This window comes from Sebastes umbrosus, chromosome 1 (genome assembly GCF_015220745.1).
Source record: "Sebastes umbrosus isolate fSebUmb1 chromosome 1, fSebUmb1.pri, whole genome shotgun sequence".
NCBI classification, from domain to species: domain Eukaryota; kingdom Metazoa; phylum Chordata; class Actinopteri; order Perciformes; family Sebastidae; genus Sebastes; species Sebastes umbrosus.
Genome location: NC_051269.1, coordinates 18,317,295 through 18,336,379, shown reverse-complemented (window position 1 = coordinate 18,336,379; position 19,085 = coordinate 18,317,295). Strand labels below are relative to the sequence as shown.

Genomic DNA, 19,085 nt, shown 5'->3' with positions numbered 1-19,085 from the left:
ATTCACATATGCATGTATGTGTGCACATGTACAGTATGCATGGAGGGGTAAATGTTTGTGTTGAAGCCAGAGGCACACAGAGCTTCCTGTGTTGGGTTAATGCGCTCTGTGCTGCTCTCAGTGAAAACAATGGGCACAGTTCCATGTTTCTGAGTTTCCCTTCAGGGGAGGTAATGATGACAATGGCAACTGACAGATTAAACACATTCCTTGTTTTATTGCAGTATGATGGTTAATAAAAAAACACCATAATATTTCAATTGAATCTAATAATTAACAATCCACTGCGTCTTATTCAAATGTGGAGGAAATGAAGGAGGGATATATTTAAATTCAGAGTGAAGAAAGGGACAAAAGGGAATAAGTGAGCTTAATATGCCACAGAGGAGAGGAGGTAGAGCGAGCACTTCTTTCTGATGGAGTACACCGGGCCCTTAATTAATCCACAGATAACGCTGACGGTTCACAGGCAGGTCACTTTCAGTGTAACGCCGCCATGATAGGCGCCCTTGACAAGCTCCATATCCAGGGAGTACTGGAGATGTACGTCCTAATGATAGTAATGATATTGGCAGTCATGAATCAATCAGACATGCCTGATATATTCAGCCGAGAGCCAGGAAATTTATTCTCAGGGAAGGGATACTGTAAGACAACCCACTTCCATTATTAGACGGCTCACACCGCACTTTAAGATAGATTAAGAGCACACATTGAGAATAAAGACATTAATCACTGTTCACAGTCGAGGGGAAATCCAGTTTGCACTTCGTCAAGGTGCAAAATGCTATAAGAACGTCTTTCTATTATCACGTTGCACTCCTTGTGGCCCTGCCTACTGTCTTTAAAAAAGTAATTCTTTTATGTGAAAAATGTATCGCTAGGGTTAAATCCGCCTTCGTCTTTAGACACACAGCGCTTAGCCAAAGGCTTTTACCCTTTTTAACTTTTGTACATCAAAGAATTTTAGAGAGTACGAAACCTTAAAAATAGACACTGCCCTTGACTCCATATTGAGCACATTTTTAGAAGCAATTTCAACTTGTTGCCGGAGTAAAAGGCAAGATGGCACTCTAGTATTCAGTCCTGGCTTTCTGTCATGTCTACCTCAGATTTAAAAGGTGACATCACAGGAGGTTTTTTTGTTTTAACCTCGATTCACCTGCTCGTTCTTATTTTTAGAAAGGGAAAATGCTCTTATTGTTTTGTGCAACAAGAAATGCGTTAGAATCTCAGTCAGTCAAATGTGAAAATGAAAAACTCCTCTGAAAAGCATGACTTGACAACCTCTAATGGCAGTAAAAAAGGTCATGGAGTGAATACAAATGAGCCTGGAAAAGGGTTGAATATGCTCATTTAGTAGAGCGCTGACTAAGTCAAATCTTTGTTAAAAGAGAGACAAAGAAAGAACAATAGTCATCAGTGCAGTTTCTCACATACTTTGATAAAGACAAGTTTTGCTAATTTCTAACAAGAGCTGAGTCGCCCCATTAACAACCATTACATGCCTGAATGAGATGGTAACCGATGATGGGTTTTTCAATGCCACCTTGGGCGCATATTGACTGGCAGCAGGGAACAACAGAAATGTCTGTAGGGGAGATAAGCTGAGAAACACTTGATTGCGAAGACGACTTCCCGATGGAAACAATTTGCGATACACGAGGCAGTTTCGTGTATGCCTCTGAGGCTGGAGACGAAGTGATTTGTGAAACTTCTCTCCTCTCTATCTGCGTGCTGGTAATCTTCCACGATCATTATGGATAAAACTGCACCTTCATTCTGGATTCATCATGTTGTGAGTTGCTGTACAAGTGCTGAACTGCAGGGTTTTAAGATTGTTCATGCTGCCTCTAATGAGAAGACGGACAGAGAGAGCGAGAGAGGCTGCATCCACATTTCCTTTATGCCTGCACAGCACACATGCATGACTGTTGAAGCTCAGAAATCCATTAGACGACTTCTGGAGATAGGCTACATATTGTCATTTTCAGCATTTTGGCAGAGAGCAGAATTGTGAACCATACTGTGGTGTGAACCAACACTTTACTTACACACATTACTTCCATCTGGTTGGAGATACAAAACACTTAAATGGAGAAAAACTCGCTTCAGCAGGAGTTTTGCTCCTTCTGCAATTGCAGCCCTGAACAATCTGCTCAGATAGGTCTACCGTCTATATCTGTATGTTGCCATGTGTAGCATGTTGCTATCTGTATGTTTATATACTGTATCTTGTGTTTCTGTGTACTGGCTGTGAAAACAAGTATAGCGCTGACTGGGACAATAGATAGATAAATAGATGAATAGATTTAGTTATGTAGAATTAAACACTGAATTACCAACACATCAGTTTATCAAAATATATAACAACAGTTAAACAAAAATAAATAACAGAGAAAATGTAGGATAGTTTTAGCTTTAACTAAAATGTTTACGTGTATATCTTGTGTTTTTGTGTAGCCTGCTGGCTGTGAAAACAAATATTCCCCTGACTGGGACAATCAATAAATCAATCAATCAATCAATCAATAAATAAAATTGAATGAATCACCAGTCAAAAACTCAAGCTCTTACTGAGCAGCTAAGCTAGTTACGTTAGCTTAAGCATTAACACTTGGCTGCTTTTTTGCTTCTCCGTCATGATTAGATTTAGTTATGTGGAATAAAACACTGAATCACAATGTATAACAAGAGTTAAACAAAAAATAAATAACAGTTAGAGAAAATGTAGGCTAGTTTTAGCTTTAGCTAGATAGGCCTGTTATATATATTATTATATACAGCATATTTATTATTATTATTAATATATAGCCAAAGTGCAGTTTGGCTTTTAGCTCGGTTTTGTGATTACAACAGATTTTACATGCTGTTTTCACAGAATTTATACATTTCCATGGAATAATATTTTGGTATATAGTAAAGCAGATGTCACAAAGTCAGATTCTCGTCTTTACTCACTTTTGAACAAATATAGTTATGGCTTTTTGGCTTTATAGGGCTCACAACATAATATATCAAATAACATTTAATAAAAAAAACAACAACATAGGCCTAGTTCTAAGAGTAATGGCTCAGTAGTTTTTAAAAGCAGGCTTGGTTCTTAATTTACAGAAGTAATAACTGAATGTTAACCTTCGGACACATTTCACACATAACAGGATAAACTGTGTGAGCGTGTTGTTTTAGAATTGAAATCAAACTGTGTCAAGAAGTGCAACAAATCAAGTGAATGTAAAACAACGATGGTTCAGGGTAAACTGGAACAACATTACATGTAGACAGGCTAGGATAAGCTTTACACAAAAGAAGTAAAGAAATAAGATATTTTTCCAACAAAGTGATAAGAAAGGCAAAAAAATAATCTTTGTGAGGGCACATCAGATATGGCCAGGGACACTTAAAGGGAGACATTTTCAACTACTTTAATATGCATGTATGGATAAGAACCATATGTTAGAGGTGATGAGGACCCTGATAAAAAATTCAAGCCCTTTAGTTGGAGGTGAGGGTATATGAAATATTTATCAAGTCAAGTTATTCCAAATTTAGACTTTCAGAATTGGTGGAAAACAAAAACACTCCAAAAAGGAGTCTCATCACCTTATGTGCACTTGAGTTTTTCATCCACTTCAGCTTCTAAAAAATGACCTTTTACTGTCAGTATGTAGATTTGTGACCACGCACTGCTCTCTTTCTAACAGAAAAAAACAAACAAGAAAGTTGCTTCAAATGAGTCAAAATGAATTAGAGACAACAGTGAACTTCAAACAGTAGCTGAACCAGGGTGGCATTTTCATGCTCATGTAGCTGTTCTATCACATGAGCTTCATCAGAAGATGGATTTTGCCCAGTTATGATGAATTTATAAATCCGAGCACTAACTTAAAAGTTGAGCTTCATAGTTCATTCTTGACCACAGAAACCTGCCGATGAAGATCATGTGATATGATCAAAAGCCCCAAAACAGCTCCTGCTTCTGTTTCCGAGGTCAATAAATAACTTGTGTGTGGCTCTTTGTTGCACATTGCTCTCAACTCTATAATAAAAGGTCTAAAACGCTCAAAATCACTTTGGAAAAAATAAATATAACCTTTTTCTGGAGTAAAACCTCAGGCAGATAATCTGAATGTCTGAAAATATTACCTCATAAATACATGTTTCCTTTGGGCCTGCATATAATAGGCCTGACATAAACTCAAAACTGTGTGAATAAAATACAGGTGGGTGGATGGTTTCAGGAGAATTTTGAGTTCAGTAAAGCCATTAAAAATTAATATAACATTCTGACAGATCTCTAACCAGTTTTATTTCACGGCAGTATTTACAATCGTGACAGTAAATAGTTGTGTAAATTGTTTGCCTGTCCCTTTGACTTTAGGAAACTCAGCTGTGAAGTACAAAATACTTTGGATGCAAATGCTGACAAATGAATATTTAACATGGTTATTTATAAAACATGGCCATGCACGACGCAGTGGAGCAGGTGAAGGAGAATCACTGTCAGTGTCCACAGAGAGCGTATACAGCTGGCCGGTGGCAGGACACCGCGGGGCGGGCTAAACACAGTTTACGCCGAAGTAGGGCAGCTAACAGTGTTATGTGCGCTCAAAATGTTCACCCAATGGCAGCGAGTGACTAACTCTTACAGTCACATGTAGACTTTTAGCTGATGGCTTATTGTTATCTTGCTCAAGGGCACTTCAGCAGGCCGTTTGTGGTAATTGAACCTTTTCATCGCAGTACAGTAAAGCTCCATCTCGCCACCCCAGTATGTTGCACTGTGCCGACAGTAAATCAAATCCTGGAGGATATGATAACGCCGTCTTTCTTCCTGGTCACTTACAAGGCCGCTAATCAAATTAGCCTTAATTTAATCTATTTGGATGTCATTCATTTGCTTACCGGCCGGTCGTTGCGGTTCAACATCTCAGCGGAAGAAGAAGAATTCATCTGTGATCGAGAGTCGTTTTGGATTTTGAAATGATGCAAAGTACAGTAAAAGTCTGTCAAAATTCATATAAAGCTCCAGCGTAGACAGCTGTGTTCTGTGCAGCGGGTTAGTGAGAGATTAGATGTAAGCATTGCTTTGTTTTCTCAGAGACTGTGGTGTACTACATCTGTATCAGCCTGCAGGCCCATGGGAGCCCCTGCTGGCCAACACAGCCGCTGTTTGAAACAAGCAGATTCAAGAGGCTCTCCCTAAGGCCAAGGGAAATGGATATTGATCTGGAGCCATGACTAAATGGATTAAATTACAGGGTAGTGTTGGTAGCAGGGCAGCAGAGGGAACGAGACGACGAGGAGGAGGAGGAGGAGGAGGAGGGAGAATGGAGGGACAAAAGGGAGGAGGAAAAGGAAAGGCAGGGGGTATTGAGAGAGTCTACTAAAGTCTTTGCCGCGCAGACGGCTTTCTTTCTCTCCGATCCTTTTCATCAATAGCCCACCCAGCGGCCCTGCGCAATCACGCCGTACTCCTCAGCATCATCCTGGTCTTTATGCAGTTTTGAGCCAATTGGCTTTGGAGGAATCGACAGTCGGGGGGATTATCATTTTCCATTCAACCAAGGCTGTTGAGTGGCAAGAATGCCAAATGCATGCTGGGAGCAAAAAGGAGACGAATCATCATGAATACAGAGCCCAAATGATCCTTCAGAGAGTGTGTAGATCTAGACCGGTTGGCGGTCGCAGTCCAACCTGTTTGGTATAAACAGCTAATCAATCAGCCGTCCTCCTAAAGCCCCCTCTGCGCCGCGGCCTTGCTGCCGGGTCTGGGGGGCTGCAGAGAAAAGCTTTCACCTCCTGTGAGCCCCGAGAGTTGATATTCGGGACGTTAATGCGTTCACTTGTATGACAGGAATATCAAAGAGTTGAGTGTGAAGTGCACACTGTAAAAATAGAGAGGGTCAAGTAATCTTCCAGGCGACACAATTCAGTGACATTTTCTTAAGTTCATTTAAGGACAAATCTTTAACTCAGAATCTTAAAACTGAACTGACTGAATCATCACTGAGTCGGTGGCTTTTAGAGGTGGAGCTCCTCTCACTGGTGACTGAAAGCAAGTGAGACCTTCCTGGTTAAAAACTCCGAAAGCCACGTAAAAGATTATGATGGGATACTCTGTGGCAAATAGGTGGCTGTTGAGCTATTAAAAGGACAGGGTCACACATTTATTTTCAGTTTAGCTGAAGATAATATGAGGCTTCAGTCAGAGCTAATCAAATCAGGTGGGAGGAGATAACACAGAGGGGATTCTGTAACAAAAAAAAACTAACTTTGGAAAATGTTTGATTAATTTGTCTAACGTGTGCTGCACAAGCCTTAAATCAACCTCAGATCAACTTTGGAGTATATTTTTGTACAGACCAAGGTCTGTGGATTTTGCCCTCCATCACTTACATCGGAAAGATGTTAGTAAGGGATCTCTTAAAGGCCCATATGAACAAGAGGAGTGATGACAACAATCACAACTTGAGAATTTTAACACCAATACTGTGCATGCTGGGAAGTATAAAGTCCTAAAACCCAGAACTGAGTTAGCATCTTAGCACTTCAGTTTCCCTCGTCTGGAAGTCAATGGGCTTTTTGAATGGGTTTTTAGTTAGATGCCTGATATAAGGTCTGTGGTTAACACAAACTGAAGAGATTTTAACGGTTTGTTCTATGATATAAAATACGTCAGTAAATACCTAACTCGTGAATTTTGAAGCTTTTACGTGTCTTAAAAAAGGCGGTTGCAAACAAGTGGCTAAATGAGATTACTAAACATCATCCCGCTGCCTCGTCCACCTTTACAGCCTCGTTGTACTCGCGTTCATTTACAGCCCGTTTATAGCCTAACGTCAAAACTCATAATGTTCATTTGTGGAAATTATCTTACAGAACAAAACATGTAGGTATCATAAACGTTTGTTTGCCAGAGTTAAACAATCCAAAACCTAATAGAAAAATCCCATTGGCTTTTTGTTGAAGGAACCAGGGCGATTCTAACCCATGGATTATGGATTAGCCTACACAAATACGTCATCCCTGCAGCACTCTATTACGATTAGCTGGACATTTTGTTTCATCATTTCATTGCAAAGCTGAACTCATTTTAGTTTCCGAACAGGGTAATTTAAATAGACCTGATTTGAAACTGACAAAGCTATCCAGGTACAGTGTTAATGATAAAAGATAAGCTAATTTCATATGATTGATTATGAGATTTTACAGTGTAGATGAATCTGGTTTAAAGTAAACATGGCGTGAACTCATTTTGTCAAATAAAGATCACAAGTTAACTGAACTTTTTAACATTTTAATGAATCCCAGATAAAGACTGTACATCTTTCTAAGAAGATGTTATATTTGTAAGGCCCAACAGCTTGCAATCCTCATTTATACCCCCAAAAAATTGAAGATAGTGTTTTTTACAGTGCAGCACAGCAACAGCAACATCAAGGGATACCGTTTCCTCCCAAAGGTCACTTCTCCTGCGATTATTGAAAATACATCAGAATAACTGTTTTTTTTCTTCCTCGGGACCAAATTCTTCTCATCTAACATCCAAACTATCTGATCAAGCCCTACAGTGTCTGTTCACGAGTGGTCTCCCTCCTGTTTAAATTATTATAATACATATTTCTCATGATCAAGGCTTATATACTCAACTCCTGAGCTCTAATCATAAACACTTTTCCCCACTCCACTTCATTCCCTTCAGGGCAACGCTCCACTTCACGGCCAGATTGAATATTCATAAAGACCGATTTTCAGATGACACACACGGGCATCTGCCTATGCTTGACATATGCATAAAATGTGCATTAACATGGTTTTATTCTTGTCTCGCTGATGTGGATGTTTATAGGACTTTTAATGGAGTCCATCCCCTTAGAGTGGCCATCAGATTGCATGTAATCTACCAAAGTCTCTTTGAAGATCCCAATTTACAACATGCATGACTGACAGCTACCAAAACCTATCTGATGTGGTGCAGTAGAGCAGTTTGGATTGTCTCTGCAGTGCTTTCCCTCCGGTCTGAGAGTATATAAATTGTCAAACACAGCGTGAAGCATATGGCTATTACCCCCCAACAAATGTGTTTCTTTTTTATATGTGGCCTAGAAATTTCCTAAACCATAAAGCCACAAAAATGTCCTCTGGGAGCGTGAGATACAGAGAAATTTGACAGTCCATGGAAGCACATAATCAGTCATCGCACATCATTCCAGTGTCTTGGTTCTAATTGCAAAACATTACGACTCTCTAGCTCCATCTGTCGAGACATTTTCATAATTATAGACAGATGTTATGGATACAGAAGTTACAGTCCAGCTAGAGGAGAGTGCTGGATTCTTGAGAGGCATCGTAGACGCAAATGTCAGCTGAGATAATGATTCAGTAGCAGCCACAGATTCTTATGCAAGAGCTGGAATTCTTCAAACATGCTTGACTGAATAAACTAATGAGGGCTGGGTCAACGTTCTCATTTATCTAGTGAAACAAGATTTTAAAACGTACGTCTGTGTTTTCTATATCTGCTTGTAATATTCGGGATCTCAGAGGGTGATGCTCATCCCAGAATGCAGTGGGCAGGACGCAGAGTTCACCATTCTGTCACTGGGCTAACGCACTTAAACACATTCACACCTTCAGGCAGAGAGAACATGTCACATTCACTCAGGAAAACCTCTGGTGGCTGGTTTGGGTTCAAATCAGGAACCTCTTTGCGGTCCAGCAGCAGTGATAACCTTCATTACTTCATTTAGGTTTGCCAGAGGAAATAATGGGCTTAATGTTTTAATAATGTGTTAGTTTGTTTGTGCACATTTTGCTTTGTGTCCTCCTCATTTTGGAGCATAAGCAAACATTTGTTTCTTTTGAGTGATGTTTCTGCAAGTTCAAGGTGAAAACGTTTTGAACTATTTTTATAATATCTATAATCGTTTGTCAGTTTTAGGCAAATGTGAGAATGTGATGCTTTTCCTTGTCATGCGTGACTGTCGATCAGACAAAACAAGTCATTTGAAGGAGTCCCCTTAGGCTGTAGGAAATTATGACAGGCATTTTTCTCTATTGTCTAAATTGAGAAAATAATTGCTATTGCAAATTAATCGCTATTGAAAATAGTTGATTGCAGTCCTCTGTTTTGAACATATGTTCCACACCTTGTAAATTTGTCACCACTGCATTAAGTTGCCAACTAAAAGCTTTAATTTCTAAGTGGCCTCAGTTGTTTAATTTGAACAGCATTCACGAATCAATGCGTCAGCAGATACACTGATATACTATTACCTAATAAAGTTAATGTGCCAAACCGGTTATGTAAGCAAACAATTGTCTTACATATCCAGGAGACACAAAGCAACATCAGCATTCATTTTGAGTTGTGTTTCTGGCCATACGATGAACCTACGATGAGTCCTGCTCTTCTTTTGAGTCCGTTTTGTTTTCCACTAACTCCTGGGGGAAATATCTGACTCTTTAGCTGCTAAACGCTCCTCTACGTTCACCAGCTAGTCTGTGACCTAATCCCAACGTCCACACTCACAGACTTTGAGGCACGTTCCCGATAAGTCTGTGAGAATTTAGGGCTGTCCCACTGTTGAGAGTAAGTGCATGATGACGCTCTCTGACAGACATTTTGAGCACAATTATGCTCACTTTCCGTAAGTGTGCATTTTTGCAGACTTTGACTGAGGGAATTACCCACAATTCATAGCGGTGTGATGTTGGGGTTACCAGGGGAAGCCCGAAAGTGTAAAAAAGTAAACAAAGAAGACTGGTGGGTGTTGGGCCTGGTATATACAGTACATTGGGTGTTTGCTGGTATGCCTAAATTTACAAACATTTAAGATTGTAAATAAAATCAGAGGAATGCAAGCGTGGGCTATATTACAGTTTATTCTTCAACCATTTCTTCTAATTTTTGCTTATGATGCCGTTTTGACAAAAATTAGTAAAGATTATTATTTGACAATTAGATTACCTCTCCACTCTATGAGGCCTTAAAATCAGAGACTGACCCCTTAAATGCTTCGGCTGTGAAGACAGTTAAAAAATGTAAAATAAAAAGTCCCAAACCCACAATTGTATGCAACTTGTTTTGGCGTCGTCACAGGAACGTGATACCTGGCAAAGTGCTACCCTAGTACTATTTATACCATTTCGAGCCGTGGCAGCCTCTTGCACTCAAGCACTTACAGGTGAAGTCAATGACGTCCCTGAGAGCTCGGGATTTAGGGTTTAGGGGGGGACTTTGGGATCGGGGCTCTAACTTTGTCTGCAGTTGGGTGCTGAGCTGTTAGAGTAATGTGTGGTTTTTGAGTTGTTTTTTTTCTAAACAGAGCTTCAACCTGACTAGAGGTCAAATCAACCGGAATAATAGAAAAATCTACTTTAAAAACATGAGCACAAAAACAAATGAGCTTTGTTGATATGGACTACAATTTTTGAAATCACTGTTTTATTACTCAAAGCAATGAAATATAACAAAAATATGTAAAAACCTAAAACAAAAGTAAAAACATAGCAACAAATATTGTCATATCAAACAAATGTGCGTGCTGAACAGTTTGTCAAAGTGAGACGAGATATTGTAACTGGATACTAACACAAGAGAGGACGTTTTATTAAAAAAAAAAGGTCTTTAAAACAGGGATCTGAAATCAATTCTACTGGAGGTGAAGAGTAATAAATACCAGGATTCCGGCACGAGAAAATAAAGTAATTATACAAAAGTGACATAATTACATCAGTGAATTCAGTTTTGAGGTTGAAGAGTCTGAACATCTGAAAATTTAAAAAGTCCCATTGAAAAATCCAAGTGTTAACCAAAGTGTCCTCACTAGACAGTGTGTGTTCATGGCAGCAAAGAGCGGACAAAATCCACCCGGTCTTATCTGTCTGGTCGCATCATGCCCGGCCTGACCGGCATCATCATCGGTCGAGGGTGACGCATCATGTGTGGTGGTCCTGGCATCATCTGCATGGGTCCTCCCATCGGCGGCCTCATGCCTCCTAAATGTGACGGTGATGGGATTCACAGCATTAGGTATTGATTCATGACAACAGCTTTACATTAAAGAGTCACATCCATCACAAGTTATTACCAGAGCTCAAGTTTACAACAGTTTAAAACGGATATTAAATTAAAAAATCTTTGCATTTTGAGCGGCAGGAAACAGTGAATGTTTAGCTATTTATTTTCTTGATAAAACGACAAGTAATTAGTCGATTAATCAAATACTTAAATGATTAATAGTTTCATACCTACAGTACATAATACCAAAAATATAACAAGAAACCGTAGGAAGGGAGCATTACTTTTGTTTTTAAACAGGCAGACTGTTACCGTTATCATATCAAACAGGATTATTCTGTTGACTTCTTTATTTTGTTAATGGCCGACTGAACTGCTGTAAACGCGTCTGATAGGATGTGATAGGTGAAGCTTCTTGTCTGAAATATTGTAAATGGCCAAAAACAGTTTCAGTTTTGCGAGGACTTTGAATGTTACACAAGTTAGGAAATAGTGAAGCTGTTTCTTACCGGGTCCACCGGGCATCATTCCATGTGGTGGAGGCCCCATCATGGGCATCATAGGTGGACCTCCCATAGGGGGTGTTGGCAGCATGCCTGGGCGAGGAGGACCACCTGTGTTACAAACAGCAAATGGTAGTGTACAATCAATGTTAAGACCATGTACTATGAATTAGATCCGATTCACATGCATCACAGTGAATTGTGTTATATTTTGAGAGCTTAATTTGCATTGCATACCATTAAATTGTTAGACAATTTAAATTGTAGACAAAAAAAATCATGTAAACACTATATGTAACCAAAGGATTCCACTTTTATGATTCCTGTTTCTTTTAAACAAGTTTGACATATGTAGTCATCATTTGAGACAATGCTACTTGACACATTAAATACACCCAGTTGCCAGTTTATTAGGTGCACCTAGCTAAAACTAATGCAATCCAATGCAACCGACGTGAAATAAACCCTACCTTTGTAAAAGGTTATAATGTTTTATTTTACCAAAAACATCTGCAAATTTGGCCACAAGTGATTTGGCCTCTATGGAGCTCTATCTGTTTCCCTTAGAAACATCAAAGTGCTGAAAGCAAGACCTTTTTCACAACTGCTACTTTGCATTCAGTGGACACTCTGAGTATAACTTAAATATTTGCCTTTGTTTTGTATGAGTCATTGCCAGAACTCGTCAATAAAGGTGGCTAGTAAAATATTACAACAAAGAGGAGTGAAGGGAGACACAGGTTTGTAAAACAAAAAAGTATTTTTCTTTAGTGGAGATGCACTGATCCATCGGCCACCGGTCGAAACAGTCCGGTTGTCAGCTGATTGGCAAAGGCCAGGGAGTTCAGTCTCATATATCCGATGGTTTGCTGGTCAAATTTGCACATATGCCGTATGATGGTTTTACATCTCGCATATAGCGGCAGAGACAGTAACGTTATAGCCAGCAAATCCAAAATAAGCTGTGAAGGAACAACCTTAAAAACATTTGGATCAACTAACTGTTTTATTACGAACAACACAATTTCAACTTTCCATGAAAGAAAAGTTACACAAATGTTTGTGTATGCTGTCAATTATAGTTCTTTGAAAGAAAGTTGATTGTATATTCTAATGAAATTAATTTCAATAGTCCTTGATATGGAGAAAAATACTGGCAGCCTTTCCATATTGAAGTATGGATCTAACTATCATGAGCCAGTGTCTATGTTACAGTTAGTTAATCAAATTACTGCAGAGCTGAGAGACGATGGACTCACCTGGGGGAGGGCCACCGGGGAACGGCGTGGGAGGGATCTTCCCCTGTTGAAAGGCTGCCGCTGGTTGGGAGAAAAGACAAAACATTAACAACACAAATAATTCATGTTCAGCACACAGCACACCGCATGGATCTTTCTAACATTTCTGCATAGCAAAATACGCTACGTGGTCCAACATTTGTGCTGCAATGCTGCTGTCCACTGCAACAGTAAGTGTTTGGGGTAGGGCGCTAAATAATAAATACAGATAAAAACACACCACTACCAATAAAGTAGTCCATTAAGAAAAAAAAAATACATTCTTTACATGATGTGAGGATGTGTAGTATACCCTTTTTTTGGGTTGCAAAGGAGAATTTAGTCTCTAAAACAAGAGTGGACAACACTCTGCTCCAACATCTTTCATGTGGATTAGTGGTTTGTAATCTCAGAGGGGGCCCAAGTAAGCTGGTGTACATAGTGCACTATTTAAGCAAAGAGCTTGACTATCCCACACACGTCCATAAGCATGCCTTGTGTGGGATCCGTAACAGGCTTTGCTCTAACACCTAGTTTATTGACTATACAAGGATATTAACTATGGAGATGGAAAATCATGCTGTGTTCTGAGTGTAAACGGTTGAATGCACAATCAAATAAATCATCATCATCATCATCAGTAATGTGCTACTACCACTAGAGGTCACTTTCCTATTTAAGTTAAACTTACAGCACACACACAAGCTGCATCTCACAGAGCGGACTCATTAAAAATCCACATTCAAGAGCTCACTTTGTGTTTTACTCTTTGAGAAGCATCATCAGTCATGCAGGTTATAGGATATTTAGAACTTCAGCTGTTCAGGAAACAATTTCTGACTGAGTGGCAAAATGTCTTCAAGAATTAAACAGCAAGTGCAGTTGCTTTGTACTTCTAGATTCATTCAGCCATGCTCTCCAGATAACTGAGCGAATAATCTGCTTACTTGTTTTATCGATCAGGCTCTGAGCCTGCTCCTCCATCCATTTCTGGTAGTAATCTTTCACATTTTCCTTGTGTTTTCGGCCACTGCAGTGGGTTTTCCTCACTGATGGCTACAACAAAAAGAGAACAGGAGATTTAACAGGAGCCGAATACAACAAAGAGATTATTTCATGCTTTTTAACAATTTGGTACCATAGAAGCACGACTTACCGAATCATGTGTAAGGTAGGTATCACAGTAATCACAGTAAAACCTGTTGGAAAAAAAGAAGTTTGAGGTAAACACAAACAGTCCAGAGCTGTAGACATGACTTGTCCACAAAACTATATACTTTAAATTATAGCTGGGGGTATATAAAAAAAATCACAGTTGTCTTTGTCAATGAGCTTTAAAACTCAAGAGTCAAAGATCTAAACTACACTGACACATAAATAAAACATTGCATTTTTCTGGTGTTATAAGCTACAACATAGAAATACAATTTTGTAAACCTTTATATTTAGCCATCATTCCTTTAGAAAAACTCCCAACAAGAATATCTTTCAGTTGTGAAGGAGTCCTGCAGGAATAGTATGCATATTGTGCAGATATTACAAAATGTCCTGCAAGACAATTCATGGTCCTAAAGGAAACTTTGAGGTATCCAACACTGTAGATCTCTGTTCAGCAGCACACTGTCCTGAAGGATATCTTCATATTTAACCCGGATGATCTTAACCCAGGTTTAGGTTACCATCAGATTAATTTCTAAAAAAAAGTAATACTTGATTGTGTTAGTTAGCATCATGATCCTAATTTCTATTCCATTTTCTTAGCCACTTATTTTATTATGATGAGTTGATCCACTTTACAGAGCTGTGGACCCAGTGACGACGTTCACCTTGGAGGTAAAGGGATGTTACTGTGTGATGATAACTGTTTTATAACTTGGTATACCATCAGCATAATGGGCTCTTATTCCTGGATAATACATTCAATTCAATTCAAACTTTATTGCAGACTCAAGGTCCAGATAAGATAAGATACTCCTTTATTAGTCCCACAGTGGGGACATTTTCAGTGTACAGCAGCAAAGGGGATAGTGCAAAAAACAAGATGCATCAGCTAACACAGTAAAAAAAAGAGCTAAACAAAGTAACAACATATGAACCATTTAAATAGAAGGAAGTATAAAAATAGGAGCAGTATATACAGTATTGACATTAAACAGACTATTAACAAAATTGCACAAGTGGAAAATGATATTGCACAGTGAGAATTAAATGAATGAATGAATGAATGAAAAAGCCAACAATACATTACATATAATACAGGAAGCACTAAAAAAAAGTCACTATTAAAAATATAAATATATCCATACATCAATGCCTTACATATAATAATAACATTGATTTAACCAAGTAAATGAATGCATTACTGAGTCATTAGTCGGATCCCACGTTAACATTACCATCTCATATCTAAAAACAACAAGAACCAGCTTCATGTTGAGCTCAACATGGATGTAATAATAAGAATAGTGAATTTGTAGCAGATCAGTTGATTATATGTGAGGGTTTAGCTGGTAACCACGGTAACATCGAGGTCGAGCCCAGCAGATAGACGGAGCCCAAACAAAGCTCACAGCGAGCATATGGAGACAAACTGCTCCGTTTCATCCGTTTACAGAGTTTATTTTACCATCGTTCGTTACTTAATGCGATTACAAACAACAAGTAAGCTGGTTGAAACGTGTAAATCACAGAGTAATCATAAGAGAGAACAGATATCTTTACTTACTTAGGCATGTTGCCCGGCAATCTCCGTCGTGAGCGCGATTCCGGTGTTCACAATAAGTGTTCCGACCACATATAAGAGCTACCGTAAGTTAGTTCCGCTTGTATGTATATGACTGAGCGCCACACCAGTGGACCCAATGTCACATTTTAACAGCAAAGCACTAATTGCTGAACTAAAAACATTTTTGCTTGAAAGTTTCTGTTAAAGATCTTGTCCACTCTAAATATATATTTAATGATTGTTTTTGGCGGTTTGTTTAACAAGTAAAAACGTACTTATTGATGCTTCACTCACACTTTTTTTTTTGCAGGATTGTTTTTATTTATTTATTTATTTTATGTGTGTATTGCCATTTTTGTATATAACTGTATATATATATATATATATATATATATTGCTATTTTATATATATATATATATATATATTGCTATTTTATATATATATATATATATATATGTATGTATATGTATGTATTGCTATTTTTGCTATTTTGCTTCACTCTTATTTATTTTATTTTGTTTTGCAGGATTTTTTTTATTTTTTTATTTTTTTTTATGTGTGTATTGCTTATTTTTTATATAACTGTATATATATACATTTATTGCTATTTTATATATATATATACAAAATCCCCATTACAAGTAAAACTCCTGCATCCATAATTTTACTTAAGTACAAGTACAGAAGTATTATCAGCTAAATGTACCTCAAAGTAAAAATAATGAAATAGGTATCATAATGGCCCCATGTCAGTAGTGGGTTATTATTACTGATAGCCTATGTTACTGTAAGCAACATTTTAATGTTGTAGCTGGTTAAACTGAAGCTAATTTGGATTTACTACTTTACATACTGTTTGGAAATGTAATATATAACAATATATCATATTTTATTAGATCATCATAAAACTCATCCATAACTAGTATAGATGTCAAGTGGTGTAAAAAGTATAATATTTCCCCCTGAAATGTAGTGGAGTAGAAGAATAAAGTAGCATATAATAGAAATCGAGTACAATACCTTCAAACTAAATAAAGACAGTACTTGAGTTACTTTCCACCACGCCAGTATACAAGTTTAAAAAAAATAAACAAACTCAACAACAGCAAAACAGTCGCTACTAACATCCTAAACCAATAATAAAGAAATATAAATTAAAAGAGAGAAAGGGGTACAAAGCATTATTCTTACCTTACAAGAGCACCCACATAGTTATATACAGTATAATTTACACACTTAATCATTTACGCATGTCCACAGGTACATAAATCAAAAACAGAAAATACACTATTTACTGTTTATTTTCTTTGAAAATAAAGGCTTATTTTTCAACCAAGCTAGGAAAATTGAGAGAAAATTGTGTCTTTATAGTTGGTGTAAAGTTGATGATACTAGCAGTAATAAATGTCTTGTAAATTGTTTGTATTTAATTAAATGCTTTAGATAGCATAAAATAAGAGATTTTTTGACAAATAATGTAAACCTTTTGACCTGCATGAAGATGTGTTAGAATGTTAAATGTTTCTGTAATGGAAATTTTAAATTTGTTTTTTTTGCAGCTCACATGAATGCAGATTGTTCAAGAAAAAGCTGAAGAAAATCTACAGTTATGAAAAGAATGTATTCTAATAATTCACGTTACAAGGTTAATTTATTTGTGATTTTACAACACAGGGTTGCACAATGAAATGCAAGCTGTAGCCCCATCACACTACATACACATAGAACATATAGGCTATAGAAATATTTAAATTAAGATCAAACAAAATGAAATAAATCAAAACAATATATACAGTTATTTATATACAAATCCTTATATAATTATATACCTAGAGAGGCTTTGGTTCATAGTGGGAATGAGGGTAGTGCAAAAGGCAATACCAGCTCTACAAATTGAAAATATTACATCCAATATCAAGCATCTGATGTATCTGGTCCTGAGCAGCAAAATGAGCAACTTGGTTTTCATTGATTATCTAAATAATGATCATAATCTTTATGATATTTATTTATAATAAACCTGAGTTTAAAGCAGCTTAAAACCATGAATCGGTAGTGCCTTAAGTATATTGTAAGACAAATTTAAACTGGGGAAAATCTACATCTATAATTGCCTACTGGTGTTATCACGATTCATTAGAATTATTAAATAATAATATATTATTAATTTCTCCAGTACTAAACGTCTGATACAGTAGGCTTTATCTGGTACTGAGCAGTAAAATGAGCAACTTGGTTTTCATTGATAAACTAAATAATAATCACAATCCTCATGATATTTATTTATAATACATACAGTCTCTGGTTTAAAGCTACAAATCAGTGGGTATATTGTAAGAAAAATGTACATCTATAATAGCCTACTGGTGTTATCATGATTCATAGAGTATTAAATCATATTAGTATTATTATAAGTATTAGATAATAATACATATCATTAATTTATCCAGTATTAAACGTCTGATACAATAGGCTATATCAGGCACTGAGCAGCAAAACGAGCAGCTTGGTTTTCATTGATAAACTAAATAACAATTATTTATTTATAATACATACAGTCTCTGGTTTAAAGCTATGAATCAGTGGGTATATTGCAAGACAAATGTACATCTATAATAGCCTACTGGTGTTAAAATGATTCATAGAGTATTAAAAGGAAAACATTTCTGGAACGCCATACCTACGGAAATAAAAATACAACCTGACCTGAAAACGTTTAATGAAAAGGTGAAACACTGGCTGAAACTATAACATCCTGTGATCACTGATTATTGATTGGGAACATACAGTACATATGTAAATTGATTGTAATGTACGATGTTGTATTATGTGATTTTATGTAAGATGTGCTATTCTGTATTTTTTTTATTTTATTTATTTTCTTTTTATTAAAAGCCTAACCAGGGACAAGGTCTGCAAATTAGCTATGGCTAGAAGTCCTATATACCTTGCATCGGTTGCCCTTTAATTAAGTGTAACAATGCTTATGTATTGTCCCTGTCAAATAAACTAATAAATAAATAAAAATAAATCATATTAGTATTATTATAAGTATTAGGTAATAATACATATCATTAATTTATCCAGTATTAAACATTTGATACAGTAGGCTATATCTGGTACTGAGCAGCAAAATGAGCAGCTTGGGTTTCATAGATAAACTAAATAATAATAATTTATTTATAATACATACAGTCTCTAGTTTAAAGCTATGAATCATTGGGTTTATTGTAAGAAAAATGTACATCTATAATAGCTTACTGGTGTTATCATGATATTAAATCATATTAGTATTATTATAAGTATTAGATAATAATACATATCATTAATCTATCCAGTATTAAACGTCTGATACAGTAGGCTATATCTGGTACTGAGCAGGAACAATAATCAACTTGGTTAATAATCACAAACCTCAGGTTATTTATTTATAATACATACAGTCTCTGCTTTAAAGCTATGAATCAGTGGGTATATTGTAAGAAAAATGTACATCTATAATAGCCTACTGGTGTTATCATGATTCATAGAGTATTAAAAGGAAAACATTTCT

General features: G+C 37.0%; 1 protein-coding gene across 1 annotated transcript; it reads right to left on the bottom strand.

Moving 5' to 3' along the window:
* Positions 1–10,428: 10,428 nt before the first annotated feature.
* Positions 10,429–15,654, bottom strand: snrpc (small nuclear ribonucleoprotein polypeptide C). Its single transcript, XM_037786263.1, has 6 exons — positions 15,532–15,654; positions 13,963–14,005; positions 13,754–13,862; positions 12,789–12,848; positions 11,536–11,640; positions 10,429–11,004 (listed from the first exon to the last, which is right to left on the bottom strand). Exons 1-6 carry the CDS (start codon positions 15,537–15,539, stop codon positions 10,883–10,885), a joined length of 447 nt encoding a protein of 148 aa, XP_037642191.1. The 5' UTR covers positions 15,540–15,654; the 3' UTR covers positions 10,429–10,882.
* Positions 15,655–19,085: the final 3,431 nt, after the last annotated feature.